Genomic DNA, 21014 nt, shown 5'->3' on the forward strand with positions numbered 1-21014 from the left:
AGTGAAAGAAGGTGTCTTTGTTGGCCCAGACATTAGGAAGTTAATAAAGGATAAAAACTTCGAGGCAACAATGACTAATGCTGAAAGGGATGCTTGGATAGCATTTAAAAGCGTGGTGGTGAACTTCCTGGGGAACTTCAAAAGTGCTGATTACAGGGAAGTTGTTGAGAATATGTTAGTTAAATTTCAAGAACTGGTTGCAACATAAATCTCAAGTTGCATTTTTTGCATTCTCATCTTGATTACTTTCCACCAAATCTCCGTGAATTAAATGAGGAGCAAGGCGAATGGTTCCACCAAGACATGAGGGATATGGAGAAAAGGTATAAGACACTTTGGAGTGTTAGCATGATGGCTCACTACTGTTGCACATTGCACAGAGAAACTTCAGAAAAAAATCACGAGAAAATTAGGAAAACTTATAAGAGAAATCGTGCTAAAAAGATGTGAAAAATAAGTATGTTATATGACTGTGTTGATTTACATTTTACAACGTATATATTTATGTATATATTTCCGTATTATATGTAGTAATCTGTATGTGTAAAGAACCTTATATTCTTTTCTTTGTCTGTCTGCATTCACATTAAACAAAACATGTTCAGATATTTAGCATAATAAGCTCTTTAGTCTGATAGAAGATAAGAGATAAGGTATAATAAAGCAGTATTGAATACGGAAGAAGGCCCATATTTTGACATTGATTTGTAAGAAAAACTTATGTGACAGGGAGAAACGAATTCATTATTCGTAAGCAGCTAGGAACAAAGAATTAAGTTCACCTATTAATCAAAAAACAACATGAACTTTTTTTGAATTTGCAGCCTTGTGTTATTTTTATTATTATTATTATTATTATTATTATTATTATTATTATTATTATTATTATTATTATTATAACAATGAGGTTTACAACTAGGGTCCCATCTCTTTATCTTGAATGGGAGGACCGCAAGTCTGCTACGCCACTGGTGTCCCCTATTCTGTGTTTGTCTCTTTTTCGTTTCGTTTAGCTATTTGTTTTTGTGCTGTTACGCTTTTATATGAAACCTTTATATTTTATAACTTTTTCTTTTTGTAAGTTTCTTTTTTAGGGTGGGGTGGGGGGAAAGAGAGAAATGCTTTCTTCTTATATCGGTTTCTCACCATTCATCTTGTTCGAACTCCTTAAGTAAGTCATTTTTTCACTTTTGATGTCATCCAACTCCGTCAGAATAATAGAATTGTCATTCTTACCAATTTTTTTATTCTCTTATTTGCAGTTTGCCACACTGATATATTTGTGACAAACTTGAGGTTTAGTCCAACGCCTTTCGAATTTGCAACCAACCCAACCGCTAAGCTTTATGGGTTGCCTGCTATTGCAGGGAAAGGAGAATTGCAGGTGGTAATGCACTTTTGGAGTCGTGTATACATATCACCGTTGATACATTTATAAATAATAAAATAATAAAATGACTGTTTATATATGAACCAAGGAAAAAAGATTACATTTTCATACGAAAAAATTAGAAACATAATGAAATTCATCTCCCAAAACTGAACTAATAGAAACACAAACAAAACTATTACTGTTTTCTACAAGTCCTGACGATGCACTATCGATTGCACTAGATTTTGTCGTTAGTGCTTTCTGGGGAACTAACGTGAAGTTAGCCCTCTTTTTTTGTGCTCCTAGCATCAAAACTATTGAAGCATTAATGTTCGGATTTTGTGGTCTAAGAAGTATTTACGATTGCACTAAAAGAGATCATTAGGGCTTTTGAATTGGGCGGAAGTTTAACTCTACGAAAAATTCCCAATGTTTTTCTTACGTGAGTTTCCTCACTAATAATGAAGCACTAACGAAACTATTTGTTTTCTAGAAGCACCAACAATGTACTATCAATTGCACTAGGTTTGATTGTTAGTGCTTCCTGGGGAGCTGACTTCACGTTTGTCCAAGTTTTTTTTTGTTTCTAGTATCCAAACTATTGCAGCACTAATGTTAAGAGTTACTGCTCTAGGAAGCTCTAACGAAGCACTAACGATTGTATTAAAGATATCATTAGCGCTTTTGAATTTGTAGGGAATTTGACCTAATGATATATTCCCCATGTATTTATGGGAGTTTCGTAACAAGAGGTGATCACTTTGACCTAATCTCACTCAAACTCACGCTCAAAAACTCATTTCGACCTCAGCTCATAAACTCATTTCGGGCCCCAAAAGTTTTTTGCTTCTAGCGTCCAGACTATTGAAGCACTAATGTTGCGAGTTTGTGTTCTAAGAAGCACTAACGAAGCACTAACGAAGCACTAACGATTGCACTAGAAGATATCATTAGCGCTTTTGAATTTGGCGGGAATTTGACCCAATGAAAAATTCCCCATGTATTCCTTATGGGCTTTTCGTGACATGTATTTGGCCATATCTACACTAATATTGAAACACTAACGAAACTATTATTGTTTTCAGGAAGCACTAACGATGCACTAACGATTGCACTAAGTTTAGTCGTTAGTGCTTTCTGGGGGGGGGGCTAACGTGAAGTTGCCCCCAAAAAGTTTTTTGTTTCTAGGGTCCAAACTATTGAAGCACTAATGTTGGGAGTTGGTGTTCTAAGAAGCACTAACGATTGCACTAGAAGATATCATTAGCGCTTTTGAATTTGGCGGGAATTTGACTCAATGAAGAATTCCCCATGTATTCCTTAAGGGCTTTTTGTGACATGTAATTGGCCATATCTACACTAATATTGAAGCACTAACAAAACTATTAGTGTTTTCTGGAAGCACTAACGATGCACTAACGATTGCACTAGATTTAGTCATTAGTGCTTTCTGGGGAGGCTAACGTGAAGTTGGCCCCCCCAAAAGTTTTTTGCTTCTAGCATCCAAACTATTGAAGCACTAATGTTGGGAGTTGGTGTTCTAAGAAGCACTAACGAAGCACTAACGATTGCACTAGAAGATATCATTAGCGCTTTTGAATTTGGCGGGAAATTGACTCAATGAAAAATTCCCCATGTATTCCTTATGGGCTTTTCGCGACGTGTAATTGGCCATATCTACACTAATATTGAAGCACTAACGAAACTATTAGTGTTTTCTTGAAGAACTAACGATGCACTAACGATTGCACTAGGTTTAATCGTTAGTGCTTTCTGGGGAAGGCTAACGTGAAGTTGGCCCCCCAAAGTTTTTTGCTTCTAGCGTCTAGACTATTGAAGCACTAATGTTGGGAGTTGGTTTTCTAGGAAGCACTAACGAAGCACTAAGGATTGCATTAGAAGAGATCATTAGTGCTTCAATGGGGGGCAACTTCTCGGACGTAAAATACGTCCGTGAACTTGCCCCCATTTTGAGCACTAACGATAAAATTAGTGTCAATCGTTAGTTCATCGTTAGTGCTTCTTAGTGCACCCACCCCTAACGTTAGTGCTTAATTAGTGTAGGAGCTACAAACAAAAAACCTTTGGGGGGCCAAGTTCACGCTGCCCCCCACTTTAAGCACTAACGAAATAACTAGTGCCATTCGTTAGTGCATCGATAGTGCTTCCTAGTGCACCAACCCGTGACGTTAGTGCTTCATTAGTGTAGGCTCTAGAGCCAAAACAATGGTACACGCTGGCCCCCCCCACTTGAAGCAATAAGGAAAGGAATAGTGCCGTTCGTTAGTGCATCGTTAGTGCTTCAAGAAAATACTAAAAGTTTCGTTAGTGCTTCACTATTAGTGTAGATATAGCCAATTATAAGTCACGAAACTCCCTTAAGAAATGCATGGGGAATTTTTCATTGCGTCAAATTACCGCCAAATTCAAAAGCACTATTGACCTCTTCTACTGCAATCGTTAGTGCATCGTTAGCGGTTCTTACTGCAAAACATTAGTGCTTCATTAGTACAGGAACTACAAGGAAAAAACACTTTGGGCCTAGCGTGAACTTGCCCCCCCCACTTTGAGCACTAACGAAAAGATTAGTGCCATTCGTTAGTATATCGTTAGTGCTTCCAGAAAATACTAATAGTTTCGTTAGTGCTTCATTATTAGTGTAGATATAGCCAATTGTAAGTCACGAAACTCCCATAAGAAATGCATGGGGAATTTTTCATTGCGTTAAATTACCGCCAAATTCAAAAGCGCTAATGATCTCTTTTAGTGCAAGGGCCGCGGTGGCTCAGTGGGAGAGCGTTCACCTCTGGTGCTAGGGGTCTCGTGTTCAAACCCTGCTCCCGCCAAGTGAACTTTGTGGTGGACAAACACCGTGTGCGTGGGTTTTCTCGGGGTTCTCCCGTTTCCTCCCACTTTCTTCATTCCACCATTTCATTTATTTCTCATCTTCACCGTCTCCTTTAGCCTAACCGGCATAACCGTGGGACGTAAAACTCAAAAATTTCATTTCATTTCATTTTCTTTTAGTGCAATCGTTAGTGCATCGTTAGTACTTCATAGTGCACCAACCCTAACGTTAGTGCTTCATTAGTGTAGGAACTACAAGTGGAAAACCCTTTGGGCCTAGCGTGAACTTGACCCCCCACTTTGAGCACTAACGAAAAGATTAGTGCCATTCGTTAGTATATCGTTAGTGCTTCCAGAAAATACTAATAGTTTCGTTAGTGCTTCATTATTAGTGTAGATATAGCCAATTGTAATTCACGAAACTCCCATAAGAAATGCATGGGGAATTTTTCATTGCGTTAAATTACCGCCAAATTCAAAAGCACTAATGAATTCTTGTAGTGCAATCGTTAGTGCATCGTTAGTACTTCTTAGTGCACCAATCCTAACGTTAGTGCTTCATTAGTATAGGAACTACAAGTGAAAAACCCTTTGGGCCTAGCGTGAACTTGGCCCCCCCACTTTGAGCACTAACGAAAAGATTAGTGCCATTCCTTAGTACATCATTAGTGCTTCCAGAAAATACTAATAGTTTCGTTAGTGCTTCATTATTAGTGTAGATATATCCAATTGTAAGTCACGAAACTCCCAGAAGAAATGCATGGGGAATTTTTCATTGCGTTAAATTACCGCCAAATTCAAAAGCACTAATGATCTCTTTTAGTGCAATCGTTAGTGCATCTTTAGCGGTTCTTACTGCAAAAGCCGCTAACGTTAGTGCTTTGTTAGTGTAGAAGTTATAAAGAAAAAACCTTTGGGGGGGCCAAGTTCACGCTGCCCCCCACTTCAAGCATTAACGATATAATTAGTACCATTCGTTAGTGCATCGTTAGTGCTTCTAGAAAACACTTATAGTTTCGTTAGTGCTTAAATATTAGTGTGGTTATGACTTATTACATGTCACGAAACTCCCATAAGAAATGCATGGGGAATTTTTCATTGCGTCGAATTACCGCCGAATACAAAAGCACTAATAAATTCTTGTAGTGTAATCCTTAGTGCATCGTTAGTACTTCTTAGTGCACCAACCCTAACATTAGTGCTTCATTAGTACAGGAACTACAAGTAAAAAAACACTTTGGGCCTAGCGTGAACTTGGCCCCCCCACTTTGAGCACTAACGAAAAGATTAGTGCCATTCGTTAGTATATCGTTAGTGCTTCCAGAAATTACTAATAGTTTCGTTAGTGCTTCATTATTAGTGTAGATATAGCCAATTGTAAGTCACGAAACTCCCATAAGAAATGCATGGGGAATTTTTCATTGCGTTAAATTACCGCCAAATTCAAAAGCACTAATGATATCTTTTAGTGCAATCGTTAGTGCATCGTTAGTACTTCTTAGTGCACCAACCCTAACGTTAGTGCTTCATTAGTGTAGGAACTACAAGTGAAAAACCCTTTGGGCCTAGCGTGAACTTGGCCCCCACACTTTGAGCACTAACGAAAAGATTAGTGCCATTCCTTAGTATATTGTTAGTGCTTCCAGAAAATACTAATAGTTTCGTTAGTGCTTCATTATTAGTGTAGATATAGCCAATTGTAAGTCACGAAACTCCCATAAGAAATGCATGGGGAATTTTTTATTGCGTTAAATTAACGCCAAATTCAAAAGTACTAATGAATTCTTGTAGTGCAATCGTTAGTGCATCGTTAGTACTTCTTAGTGCACCAACCCTAACGTTAGTGCTTCATTAGTATAGGAACTACAAGTGAAAATTCCTTTGGGCCTAGAGTGAACTTGGCCCCCCCACTTTGAGCACTAACGAAAAGATTAGTGCCATTCCTTAGTATATCATTAGTGCTTCCAGAAAATACTAATAGTTTCGTTAGTGCTTCATTATTAGTGTAGATATAGCCAATTGTAAGTCACGAAACTCCCATAAGAAATGCATGGGGAATTTTTCATTGCGTTAAATTACCGCCAAATTCAAAAGCACTAATGAATTCTTGTAGTGCAATCGTTAGTGCATCGTTAGTACTTCTTAGTGCACCAACCCTAACGTTAGTGCTTCATTAGTATAGGAACTACAAGTGAAAATTCCTTTGGGCCTAGAGTGAACTTGGCCCCCCCACTTTGAGCACTAACGAAAAGATTAGTGCCATTCCTTAGTATATCATTAGTGCTTCCAGAAAATACTAATAGTTTCGTTAGTGCTTCATTATTAGTGTAGATATAGCCAATTGTAAGTCACGAAACTCCCATAAGAAATGCATGGGGAATTTTTCATTGCGTTAAATTACCGCCAAATTCAAAAGCACTAATGAATTCTTGTAGTGCAATCGTTAGTGCATCGTTAGTACTTCTTAGTGCACCAACCCTAACGTTAGTGCTTCATTCTACACTAATAGTGAAGCACTAACGAAACTTTTAGCATTTTCTTGAAGCACTAACGATGCACTAACGAACGGCACTATTCCTTTCCTTATTGCTTGAAGTGGGGGGGGGGGCAGCGTGTACCATTGTTTTGGCTCTAGAGCCTACACTAATGAAGCACTAACGTCACGGGTTGGTGCACTAGGAAGCACTAACGATGCACTAACGAATGGCACTAGTTATTTCGTTAGTGCTTGAAGTGGGGGGGCAGCGTGAACTTGCCCCCCAAAGGTTTTTTGCTTGTAGCTCCTACACTAATTAAGCACTAACGTTAGGGGTTGGTGCACTAAGAAGCACTAACGATGCACTAACGATTGACACTAATTTTATCGTTAGTGCTCAGAGTGGGGGGCCAAGTTCACGGACCTCTAAAAAATAGCCTATTATCACTCTACCCCTACCACTTCCTCTTACTGTATTTATTGATGTAATTATTTCGTCTATCTAGTGAGCGTTCACCTGCTGAATAGTGCGGATCGTGCGTATAAATAAGGCGTTAGTTAAGTGTTAAGTGTTTAAGCGTTTGTGCGGTTAATATTTGTTTACATATTCTAATAAACAGCTTGAATTGACGTTTTAAAAGTACGTACTGTAATGGCTGAGTCAAGTAAGCGGAAACACAGTTCGTGTACCGTGGAACAAAAGTTAAAAGCCTTAAAACCTTTAGACGACGGCGAAAGTGTGACCAAGTTAGCGGCGGAGTACGGAGTTGGAAAAGCATCAATAAGTGACTGGGGAAAAAAATCATGCTAAAATCGAACAGTGTTCTGCAACGACAAATGAGAAGACATTAAAACAACGCCATCACGCTGTAGTGTCTGTCAATCAAAAAGTCGATGAAGCAGTTTTTTTTTTTTTTTTTTTTTATGGTTTTCGCAAGAACGACAGAAAGGTGTGCCAATTAGTGGTCCATTGATTCAGGAAAAAGCGTTGCATCTGAAAAAATTGTTGAACGATGATTCATCCTTCTCAGCGAGCAACGGATGGTTGGATCGATGGAAAAAGCGGCATGGAATTAGACAACTATCGATTTGTGGAGAAAAGCTGTCAGCTGACACAGCTTCCGCTGAAAATTACATTACAGAATTTGCTGAAATAGTGTCATCGCAAAATTATTCGCCTCAGCAAATTTATAATGCAGACGAGACAGGCTTGAATTTTAAAGCTCTCCCTAGAAAAAGTCTCGCTTCTCAAGAGGAATCCTCTGCACCAGGCTTCAAAATGAACAAACAGCGGCTTACAGTTTTAACTTGCAGTAATGTCACAGGAACAAACAAGCTGCCATTGATGGTGATAGGAAAATCTGCCAAACCTAGGGCTTTGAAGAATTTAAATATGAATTCACTTCCAGTATTTTATAGAAATCAGAGCAACTCATGGATGACAGGTACTCTTTTCAAGGAGTGGTTCGATAAGCAATTCGTTCCGTCAGTGAAGAAGTTTAATAAAGAAAACGATCTGCCACAACGAGCACTTCTTCATCGACAATGCCTCTTCCCATCCGTCCGACATGCAGTTGGTGTGCGGGGACATAAAAGCGATTTTCCTGCCTCCGAATGTTACGTCACTTCTGCAGCCAATGGACCAAGGGATTCTCAACCACGTGAAACTAAACTACAAGAGTTTCGTTTTTTAATTGAAAATGATTCTCTTTCTATTCGTGAAAACTTGAAAAAAAAATAAGAATTAAAGACGTTATTTACTGGTTAGCTGAATCATGGGAAAACACAAATTCTGCTTTCTGCGTAAAAGTTGGAAGAAGCTTTGGCCTGATCTCCAGTTTAAAGACCCACCTGACCCTACCCCTGTCACACAACAAGAGCTCCTTAATCTTGTGCAGCAAGTCCCAGGCTGTGAGAATGAAGAAGGTTGCTTAAGAGAGTGGGCAACAGTTGATGTGAACGAAGAATATAGTGACCAGGACTTAGTAAACATGGTCCAGGGACAGCGTGACGGCGATGTAGGTGGCAGTGACAGTGAGGGAGAGGAAGCTCCCTACTTACGTCGTGACGTACACAGAGGCTGCTTCTGCTTTTGACGTTGCACTACGCTTTGTGGAACAACACCCGTCAGCCACTCCGAACGACGTGATGTTCATTGCGACGCTGGCTTGGAATTGCTTCTGCGAGAAGATTTTCTAATCTTCGACAGTTAAAGATAACTGACTTCAAGTGAAAAATCAGTGTTTGTTTAATCTTGTGTTGTAATTTTTCGTGTAAATCATAATCCAGTTAACCTAAACTGATTTCATGGTTTTGGATTTTCTTAAATACGTAAGTAGACGTAAACTATTTTCTATTTTATCTAAACTTAATTGTATTTTATAACGTTTTGAATAAGCATTAAGTCTAAAAATGTTAAAACCTTAAGAAAGCTAATTTTGTGTGATTAAATCTTTTTTTTTTTTTTCGTTTTCCAGCTGTAGTTATTTTTTTTTGCTGAGAACGTGTTCGAATTTGCCGGGTTTTCGGATTTTCGGGGTTCGGATTTGAGGGGTTGTACTGTTGTACTGTAGTTAAGTGAACATCCTTGCTTGAATCCTTTTTGAATTATTTCTTCTTCTCGCTCTCCTTCCACTTGAAGTATCGTTTCCTGTTTTTTGTACAAGTTATATATTATTCATCCCTCCTTGTAGTTTACACCGTTTTCTTGAGAAGGTTGTACATTTTGTTCCAACTCTACCCATTAAACGTTTTCTCCAAGTCCACAAATGTTACGTACTTCGTTTTTCCAACTCGAATTATTTCTTCTACATGTAGTTTCCTTAATGTAAATATTGTCTATTACGTTTAGCTATTCTTTCTGAAACCAAGCCTACCCATATAATTATATCTTGTGGCCTTGAGTTCATTATCCATTGTTTATGTTAGATTTATTTCAAATTTGTAATATGAACCTTATCTTTCCGTGGTTCACACATTTCTTAGATCTTATTGTTTTTAATATTGTGGCTATCTTCCTCTTCTGAAAGTTTGCGGGCACCTATTACTTCAATACTAACTTAAGTTTCGAGGTTACACTTCGTTTTTTAAAATATAAAAGGAACTGTTAATTAATGGCATAACTCCTACCTAAATGTAACCCTACCTTCAACCCATCAACGCCAGGTCTTCCTGCGTAACCGGGTGCTCCCTTAAATCCTTTTGCACCTGCTGGTCCTGGTGGTCCATCTCGGCCTTGTTTACCCCGTGGTCCATCTGGTCCTTGCTCACCTTTAAGACCTTTGATTCCTTGCAAGCCAATATACCCCTAGAAAGCGAAAGAGGGAGAAAAACATTATAAATCGTATGCGGGTAGTTAAAATTATTAGCAAAATACAAACTGGATTCTATAAAATTTATAAGCTTCAGAATGAAGTCCGGCGGCAGATTAGGCGGAGTTAAACACAGTATATTTGTTGCAAAGTTCTCAAATTCATATTCAAAACTATAGTTCTTTAATATTATTTACTGAGATATCACCACAAAATAGGCATGAATAGAAACTACGGGTCACTGACATATATATTTTTGGAAGTAGTGGTATCATAGACTGATTTCTTCTTTACAAGTAACATGTTGTTGGTTATTTTGTATTTTGTTGGTTCTAGCATTATTAATACTGTAGACTGATTATGGAAGATATAGAAATTAACGGAAGAGATAGAATTGTCAAGAAATAGATATACACAAAGAAACAGTTACTAGAATTCAATACTTTCAACAATTGAGAACATTTAATCTTTCTATACCTTACATATATTTTTCTAGTACATGGTACTAAATTGTATCCTTTGAGAATAGTGTGAGGTTAAGGAAAGCACAACTAGCATGTAAATAAATATTCTATTTTTGATACTTGCAACCACTTGAAACAATTCGTGCCCAAATATCCAAGTACGTATTTAAAAGATAAAAACTGACAACACTGGAATAACTGTTCTTGCATATCTTATTAGATTAAAGAGCTAATATAACATGGTAGTTATATTAATGTACCAGTTTATCCTTTCCTCGATATAACGAGGAAATATTGGATCCAATCTATGCAAAAGGTAAATCTTGACAGCGGTGAACACGTAATGCTTTGGTGAAAAGTCAGAGATGTGAAAGACCGCCAGTTATCTGCTCTCGTGTTCGGAATAACGTGTCCTGAGGAAGGATAGCCAAAATATTCGGAAAACAAATTATTAGATATCTGTTTTTGAAGAAGTCGATAATCCGAATAACTGATAATATTCAGATGGCGGATAACGGAAAATATTCGCATAACGCGTAATATCAGAATGACGTGTAATACCAGGATAACAGATAGTATTGGGATGACACATAACATCCAGATGGAGAATAATGGATGATATCCCAATGACAGATTATGTACAGGGCTGTTACAAAGTCCTTCCTATAAAACAAATGTTCATAATATTTTTTTAAATAATGATATTGCAGTGAAATACGTTTCAAATTGTGCGATGATCTGTACTTTTTTGGTTGGCAACACTATCAAAATGATGAGGTTGGCAACACTGGTGATAACATTAGGTCATGAAAATGGGGACAGTACAAGAGAAAGTACAGTGTATGTGTGTTAGTATGCAGAATTGAAATCAGATGTATTGGTGCAGCGAAACTTCAGACGAGTGTACAAAAAAGTACCTCCCGATGTCGGGAGTATAAGGAGTTGGTACAGCAAGTTTCTACACGCAAAAAAAAAGAAAGGTTACTAGTAAACAAGAAAAAGGTGGACAGTTACCAAGTTGGTTTGTCAATATATGGAGAACAAAGCCGTGTGTTCCAGCAACCAAGCCAAAAAGGTTAAGAGAGAAGGTGATTCCAACCTTGAGTTACAGGTTAACATTGCTTGGTTACAGTGTAATAACTCACAGGGGTACGTTAACCGATCACGTAGTTACCACTATCGATCATAGCTTGTAACCGGTAACCTAGTTAGCATGTTAGAACAACTGATGGCCCAGTTAGCGAAACAGGCTGGTACAACTTTCTAACCGCGTACTTTGAATAATATAATATATTTAGTTACTTCCAGAAATTGGTATTATTATTTCAAACACATCTCTGATGATGTAAGAACATCAAAAATTGCAATATTAAAATAGGTAACAGCTACCTAAATTTATTGTTCATTTGTAGTATGGACCTCTTTTTTTTTTTTTTTTTTGCTAGTCGCAATCGCCTAGCTCCCGTCCAAAGGGTACCGCCCTTTATATCGGGAAGTGGAGTAATGGGATCGTGAGAATTAGGAGAGTGTGGATAGATATTATTATTTTTATTAAACTTTATTCAACATCAGATTATATACAACCATAAATACAGTGGAGAAACATTAATTCATTAGATTAAATAACCATATTCTGTGGAAAAGGGTGGACGTTATGGTTTTTAACCATAATCATAAAGGGGTGAATGGAAATGAGGTGGATGGGATGAATGGAAATGAGGTGCACCAGACGTCACAACATCGGGTATAGTTAGCAAAACAGATGCGTGTTATCTTCTGATCCGAGGGCGACTCCGGATCTGATGGAGACAGGGCAAGCCCAGTTAGACAATAGGACTACTGTGCATAATATGGAACGATGCAAGGCGATGCCGTGGCAGTGATGTAATCTGTGATGAATAGATGGTCTGGTTTGTCAGGGGGTAGGGAGAAGTGGTAGAGGGTAAAGAGGAGTGAAAGTGGGGTATGGCGGAGAAGGATATTGGAATTGTGTAAAGCAAAATGATGCATTGTGGCTAGAAACATGGGATGATGAGTTTGAAACCGAGAAGAAATGTAGCGGAGTCGCAAGGTTTCGAGATGGTAAAAAATGTGAGGAAATGGAGTACGGTCATAGAGTTCGTTGGTTGGGCTGGGAAGGCGGGTTCTGAAAGATAGGCGGAGGGCATGCCCTTCGAGAATTTGAAGTCTGGTATAAAACGAGGGAGCAGCGGCAATCCAGGCGGTAAAACCGAAAGTGAGAACGGGACGAAGGAAAACTTGGTAAGTGGTTAAAAGTGTTCGGGTGTTTAGCCCCCAAGTTGTACCAGTGATGCGGCATAAAAGATTTTGACGATTGTAGGCTTTGGCACATATGGATTTCCGATGGATTCCATTTAAGATGTCTGTCGAAGACTATCTCTAAATATGTAACAGTGTTTTGTGGCTGAAGAGGAACGTGGTCGACATGAAGAGAGAAGTTGGCCGGATTGCGATAGACGCGTGAGCGCTTGTTCGGAGGAAGAAATATGATTGTTTGTGTTTTGGCAGCGTTTAATTTCAGTCTTCAGCGTCTGCACCAGGAGATAAAGGTGTCAATAGCAATCTGCAGTGTTCGATTGTTCTCTTGGACAGTGTTTGCGGTTGTGAGAAAGGCTGTGTCATCGGAAAATTGATATAAACTGATATTGCCAGGTAATGGAGGAAAATCGGCTACATATAAGAGATGCAATAACGGAGATAATGATGAACCTTGAGGAACTCCAGAATGCAGGAAAATAGCGTGTGAGAGGTGGTTGTTGATAGAGATGTAACTAAGGCGGCAAGAGAGAAAGTGGAAGATGAAACGGATGTAACACAGAGGAAGACGGAAAGCGAGGAGCTTATATATAAGACCAAGATGCCACACCTTATCAAAAGCTTTTTCCAGATCGAATAAGACAAGACAGGAAGGTTTGGATGTGTTGAACTGCAGTGTAATATGAGTTGTAAGGCGCATAAGCTGATCGTTTATACTATAGGAAGGCCGAAAGCCTGCCTGCTAAAGAGGAAGTAAATTATGGGCGGATAGATGACGGTTTAGACACGTAACAAGGATACGTTTCAGAATTTTGCTGGAACCTCTTTCACATGTCGGTAAGAAATACAATGAGATCCTGGAGCAGACTGACGTTTTCTGGCGACTGTGATGTGGATATCTTCAACCGTAATAGGAGCAGTAAGATGACTGTTTGCAGGTAAATGGTGGTTGGAGTAGTATGGACTTTTTTTTTTAATGTTAGCAAGAAGGGCTAGCCACCTTTAAGAGGATTATGGCCTCTGTTAGGAATGAAGTGCCGTGATAAAATACGCTAAGGTTACTGTTGTTGGGCTAAGTGTTTCATTAAATATTTATTAACTTCAAATTGTCAAAATGAATGAAACATGGTGATTTAAGGAACTTTGATCCTTAACATTTGGTGAGGTGAAAAAACAAAGTTAAATATACAAAATAACACAATGATTAGAAATACGTGAAAACATGCATTGAAAAATGTGCGTGAAATATAAGAATAGAAATAACAATACAAAACATTTCGAAATATTTCAATAAGCATGGAAGATGAGGCGAAGTGCAGTACACAATACAACACTTGAGGTTATGTTACTGAGACAGATGAGCTTATTCTTCAGCCTAGGGGCTGCTCTAGGCACTGATGAGGACATGGGGAGCCCAAGTTAATAAATAAAGATAATCACTGTGCGGGAAATGATGGATGGATGAGAGGAAGATGATCGTGAACAAAATATTCTCATATGAATCGCAAAGTTGGGTCTGGTGGTTGAACCGTGTAGTGATATAATGTAAACAGTAGAGAGAGTGGTGGATAATAGTAAATGTAAGGTGTGGGATGAACTGCTAAATAATACATTGTATCTTGAAGTAATGGGTGGCGAGTTTGAAAGCGTTTAGAGATGTATGTTGGCCCCAGTTTTTCAAGGTGAAATTACAGAATTGGAAAAGTAATATGGCGGTAAAGTTCCTGCGTAGGGCTAGAGAGTTTAATGCGAGATGCTGTGCGGAAAGCGCGGCGTTCTAAGATGAAAAGTTTATGATAGTACTGAGGTCGGGCGGTTCTCCAGGTAGTGAAACCATATGTCAAAACAGGTCGGAGGAAAACTTTGTAGGTGTTGAGCATTGTGTGTGGCTTCAGACCCCAGGTAGTACCAGTAAGACGTTTCAAAAGATTGGTGCGATTATAGGCTTTAGTAGCGACTGTTTTCAGATGTTGCGACCAGGTAAGATAGCGATCAAACATGGGTACCAAAGGTAATTCACAGATACGTTACTGTATTTTTGGCCTGAAGCGGCACTTGATCAACATGGAGAGATAACAGTGGGTTTCTGCGCACTCTGGAAGAGCGTCGTGATGGTAAGAAGACCATGGCCTGCGTTTTTGTTGCGTTAATAGTAAGGATACAGTGATTACACCAGTTACTGAAACTATCGATAGCAAGCTGGAGACCGGTATTGATCTCTTGGATAGAGTTTCCGAGTCCAAGGAAAGCCGTGTCATTGGCATATTGAAAAGCATGAACGTTAACAGGTAGTCTGGGCATGTCATCGACGTACAAGAGGTAGAGTAAAAGAGATAACGCAGACCCTTGTGGCACTCCAGTAAGTAGAAAGATCGGATGCGATAAACAGTCATGAATGGATACGTGGGCGAGGCGGTTGGTAATGAAATTGTATATTAGGCGGATGTAGCACATGGGAAGTCGAAACTGAAGAAGTTTGTATATTAGCCCGTGGTGCCAGACTTTATCAAACGCCTTCTCTAAGTCAAATAGGACTAGACAGGATGGTTTTGCAGAATTGTAATGTTGAGTAATAAGTGATGTAAGTCTTAAAAACTGGTCGTTAATAGAAAAAGAGGGTCTGAAGCCGCTTTGTGTGATAGGAATTAAGCTGCGATCGTTTAGGTAGATTAGTAGGCGCTTGACCAGGATGCGCTAAAGGATCTTACTGAAAGTCGAAGTTAGCTGAATAGGACGATATGATGAAACATTCTGCGGTGGTTCATTTGGTTTTAGAAACATGTCTTAGAAATTTTCCATGTTAAAGGAAAAAATCCTTTGCGTAGGATAAAAGGTATAAATATTAGCGAGGAGGAGTAATAACATAGCTGGACACTCTTTGATATGGCTGTATGTTATATTATCTAGCCCTTTGGGGATCCTATGGTAGAATTTGTACCATACGCGTTTTTCATGGTACATTGCGTTATAACTCTCCTATTTGAGACCTTACGTATGGTTTCACACCTTCCTGCGTCGAGACATAGGAGGTGATGACGTCATAATTCTAAAATATATTTTTCCATTTATTAAGCCTATGTTCAATATTTTTGGCGGGCTTATTTTTGCACGTAGAAGATTAAAATTTTGCACAAACATTCAGTCCACCGAGTAGTATTTACCAATTTTTTTTTCAGATTTGTGAGTTAAAACAGGGGGGAACCAGAGGGACAAAGGGTTGAAAAAAGGGATAATTTTACCCGCAAAATCACCTTTCTTCGGGATTTTCCCGCCTTATATACATGATGGAGACACGTGAGTTATACCGTCTGAAAGGCAGTTTTATTCTGAAGAGAATGATGAGCGAAGCATGACCCTAGGGTAATTAGGGATGTGTCAGGGAATTTTTATCAAAATAGACTTCTGTGTAGCGGAATATGGGGCAATATCGGTATATACAGACTGTCCTATAATTCATGTGTAAACTCTAATTTCATAGTACTCAGAACTCGTAAAAGCTAGAACTGTGAAATATGCAGACAATTTAGAGGAAGGTCAGAAGATTTGTTTGATTGCAAAACGAGATCACGAGTGTTATTGTTTGCGGAGGTACACGCTCAAAGCTCAAAATGCGATTTTTTCCTTATGGGATTTCATTGTTAAATAGTACTCTCACATACCATTTTTTTGAATATAAATCTCCGGTAGCAAAAATTGGTATATCGACATAATTTCTGATCCGAAACAATGTGATAACGAGAAATGTGGGCAATCGTGACCCGGTGACTTCTAGCAGGTTATCTGTTACCCTTGAAGAAAAAGCTCTCTTTTCAATAGCTTATTGTACATAACTAATTCAGTTGAAAATAATGTTAATGAAACATATGCACAAAGGATCTACGGAACATCCTTTTTAGCAAACCGAAGAGGTCAGCAATATCATCAGAGGTCCAAAGTCACGTAGTAAAACTGTCATATTTGATGTGTTAACAAATAAGAAACTGTGACATTAGAAATAATACTTTAAAGTGGCATAGAACACATGCATAAAGATCCTTCCAACGAGTGTGTATGGGCATAGGGAAAAGGTCACCATAAGAGGTCAAAGGTCACGTAGTTAAAATTTCATGTTTGATCTGTTAGCAACTATGAAACTGCGACGTTTGAAAAATGATTTGAGCTACCATGGAACACATGCATAAAGGTCCTTCGAATTGGTGTGTATGGGCATAGCAAAAAGGTCAACAATGTCATAAAAGGTCAAAGATCACGCAGTTAAAATGTCATGTTTGATGTGTTAGCAAGTATGAAACTGTGACGTTAGAAAGAATGATTTGAACTGCCACAGGACACATGCATGCTGCGCAAAACACAGGTCCTTCCAGTTGGTGTGTATGTGGACAGGAAAATGTCAACAATGTTATAAAAGTTCAAAGTTCACGTAGTTAAAATATCACGTTTGATGTGTTAGAAAATATGGAACGGCATCGTTTGAAAAATGATTTGACGTGCCGTAGAATACATACAGAAAGATCCTTCCAACGGATGTGTATGGGCACAGGAAAAAGGCCAGGAAAAATGTTCTTAAAGGTCAAAGATCACGCAGTTAAAATTTCATGTTTAATGTATTTGCAAGTATGAAACTGTGATGTTGGAAATAAGGATTTGAGCTGTCATAGAACATAAGCATTAAGGTTTTTCCAATTGGTGTGTATGGGCATAGCAAAATGTCAAAAGGTCACGCAGTTAGAATGTCATGTTTGATGTGTTAACAAGTATGAAACTGTGACGTTAGAAAGAATAATTGGGGCTCGCATAGAACACATGCAGAAACGTCCTTCCAAGGGGAGTGTATGAGCATAGAAAAAGGTCAACAATATCAAAGGTCATGTTTGATGTGTTAGCAAATATGAAATTGTGATGTTTGAAAAATGATTTGATCTGCCATAGAATACATGCAGAAAGGTGGCCATGGAATACATGCATAATTAATGGTCAAGAATGTCATAAAAGATCAAAGGTCACGAAATAAGAAGTTCATAGTTCGTATGTTGGCAAGTATGAGATGGCAATGTTTGAGAACTAATTTAGTTGGTATGGTATATAAAATTAAGAATGTTTATTTGGGCTCTCGGGAATCTTTTCTTTTAAATAAGAATACTTAATTTTAGAAAGTCATTATAGAATGCGCACTATTGTGTGTGGGACATTCTAGGGCATAGAGGGTGCACGATTTTCTTTCGTCTAATTCGTTCTAAAATAAAACATATTATTTGGGTAGCATTTTCTAATGAAAATATCACATGTAAATGCAAATCATTCAGGAGTTCTCAAAAAAATCCTGAGAATAGACTGTACTACAGATTGTTCGTTATTTCTTCGTATCCATATCAAAAAGGATAATGCATTGAAAGTAAACTGTTTCCAAGGAATGCATTGTGTTGTGAAGTTTGAGGGGAGAACAAAGATGTCCCGTATTCTCATGAAAAATAAATATGGCAGCCTTAATATTGCCTTGATGCTTACCCAGGAAATTGAGAAGAAAATAAAAATAATTCCACTGGAAATAAATTGCTTCCCCATATGTAGGATGAGACACACTCTTATCGTTTATTTATACCCTTTCATGGCTAAAGCATAAACACGATCTGTTTATGATTAGGGGTCATGTCAAATAATCAGTGTGTTTTGTTCACAAGGCTGGTTTGGTGTTACTGAAATGATATTCTGGTTGGACAGAGACAGTGTGTTAGTAGTGTGGAGTTGAGCTTAAAATTAAATGAGTTTGTGAATCTTGTGTGACTTGGGAGTGTGTAAGAAAATAAAAACTGTTGTATTTCTTGTTTTCCCTATACTCATAGGCCTACGTGTTTGGAAGTGTGTGTGTGTGTGTGCATGTGTATAATTGTGTAAGACACAATGGATACTCGAACAAAGGAACAACGTGCAGATTTGCCTACATTTCTTAGTAGGAAGTAGGTTACAGAAACGCGTAGAAAGTCGTTTGCACAGTGGGGTGTGAAAATAAGCAATACCCAAATTCTTCATCTTTACAAACTGTTTCGGAATAACTGTTTTAGCAAGGAACATCTTTCTCAGCGACAACGAAAGGCAGGACCACTTGTAAGGATCTCTACCGAGGATACTAAACACAAAGTGGTTCGTTCTGTGCTTAGTTCACCAAGAAAATCAATCCGTCGCCGGAGTGTTGTACTCAACGTTGAAAGAAGCTCGCTGAGTAGGATATTGCGTGTGCTTGAGGTTAAGGCGTACAGTACACAGATAGAACATAAATTACATGATGATAATTTCGGTGCCAGAATTTTATTTTGCAGCTGGTTGATAGACAAATTAAATGAACATCCCATTATTTTATTTCAAATTATAATGTCAGATGAAGCTTTTTTAAAAATAAAACGGTGTCTTCGTCACATGAACGGTTCTTGGGACCCAGTCCACCAGTGGAAAGAATTGAACGCTGTGCAGATCAAAGGTGGATGGGACTAACATCAACTGGTATAATAGGGTTGTTTTTCTTCGAAGGAAACGTTATTCAACTTACATACCAAAATATGATGCGATAATTTCTTTTCCCTGAACTTGATCGCTTAAATCTTGATCCACACAATGATATGTGGTTTCAAAAGGATGGTGCTCCAGCACATTGTACTAGGACAACATTACCAATTTTAAGAATGAGGTTTGGAAACCGTTTAATAAGTATGGTTTCTGATGTTGAGTGCCCAGCTATAAGTCTTGATCTAACCCCATGCGACTTCTTTCTGTGGGCTTTCTTTAGCAACAAGTTTATAAAACTCCTTCAGCAACATTTGAAGAACTTCGATAATCGATACAGCGTGTCGTTGAACAGATAATTCCAGACACTCTTGAAAAATCTTCACAAAGACTCTTATACAAAGAGTGAACTTAAGTTTAGCACATCATGGAGATCACGTGAAATAAATTGCAAAGTACTAAAAAGCTTTACAGTCTACAAGGACGTCAGTGTTTGTTGTACAGGTAAGATATTATTTCAATTATTTCTGTGCAGTAAACAGCTATTAATATGTTTCAATAAGAAAAAAATTCGAATGCGGTTTTGCAAAGCTAAGTAATTAACAAAAGGTGTGACTCATACTATATTCTATTCATTGTTTTAAACATCACAGAAACATACCTACCATTGCCTGCAGAATCTGACTTACACAATTAGGCTTCTTCGCCTTATGGCTATATTGACCTTTTTATTATGCTGATGTGCACCCCTTGGAAGGAACTTTCTGCATGCGTTCTATGGAAGCTCAAATCCGTATTTAAAACGTCACAGTTTCATACTTGCAAATAAATCAAACATGAAATTTTAACTGCGTGACCTTTGATCTTTAAGGAAACTGTTGACGTTTTTCCTATTCCCATACACACCAATTCGAAGGACCTTTATGCATGTGTTCTTTAGTAGCTCAAATCATTTTTCAAACGTCTCAGTTTCATACTTACTAACACATCAAAGAGGAAATTATACCTGCGTGACCTTTGACCTTTTACGATATTGTTGTCCTAACACACACACACCAATTGTAAGGACCTTTCTGCATGTGCCTAGTGGCAGTTCAAATCCTTATTTCCAACATCGCAGTTTTATACTTGTTAACATATCAAACATGACATTTTAACTGCGTGATCTTCGACCTTTTATGACATTGTTGACCTTTTTGCTATGCCCATACACACCATTTCGAAGGACCTTTATGCATGTGTTCCATGGTAGCTCAAAACATTTTTCAAACGTCGCAGTTTCATAGTTGCTAACAGATCAAACACGAAATTTTAACTACGTGACCTTTGACCTCTTATGATGACCTTTTCCCTATGCCCATACTACGTGACCTTTGACCTCTTATTATATTGCTGACCTCTTTGTTTTGCTAAAAAGGATGTTCGGTAGATCCTTTGTGCATATGTTTTTTAACATTATCTTCAACTGAATTAGTTGTGTACAATAAGCTATTGAAAAGAGAGCTTTTCTTCAAGGGTCACAGGGTTATCACATTGTTTCGGATCAGCAATTATGTCGATATACCAATTTTTGGTACCGGAGATGGATATTTAAAAAAATGGTATGTGAGAGTACTATTTAACATTGACATTCCATAAGGAAAGAATCGCATTTTGAGCTTTGACCCTGTAACTCCGCAAACAATAACACTCGTGATCTCATTTTGTTATCAAACAAATCTTCTGACCTTCCTCTAAGTTGCCTGCAAATTTTACAGTCCTAGCCTTTACGA

General features: G+C 38.2%; 1 protein-coding gene across 1 annotated transcript in view; it reads right to left on the reverse strand.

Annotated features, from left to right (window-relative positions):
* Positions 1 to 21014, reverse strand: part of LOC145693355 (uncharacterized) — a 1690974-nt gene that overhangs the window by 1247105 nt on the left and 422855 nt on the right. Inside the window, exon 7 of the mRNA XM_081769282.1 lies at positions 9841 to 10002. Coding sequence (XP_081625408.1) covers positions 9841 to 10002 — 162 coding nt within the window. The remainder of the gene's footprint in view (positions 1 to 9840; positions 10003 to 21014) is intronic.

The sequence above is a fragment of the Thermobia domestica genome, chromosome 8 (assembly GCF_964235325.1).
Source record: "Thermobia domestica chromosome 8, izTheDome1.hap1.1, whole genome shotgun sequence".
Lineage (NCBI taxonomy): Eukaryota > Metazoa > Arthropoda > Insecta > Zygentoma > Lepismatidae > Thermobia > Thermobia domestica.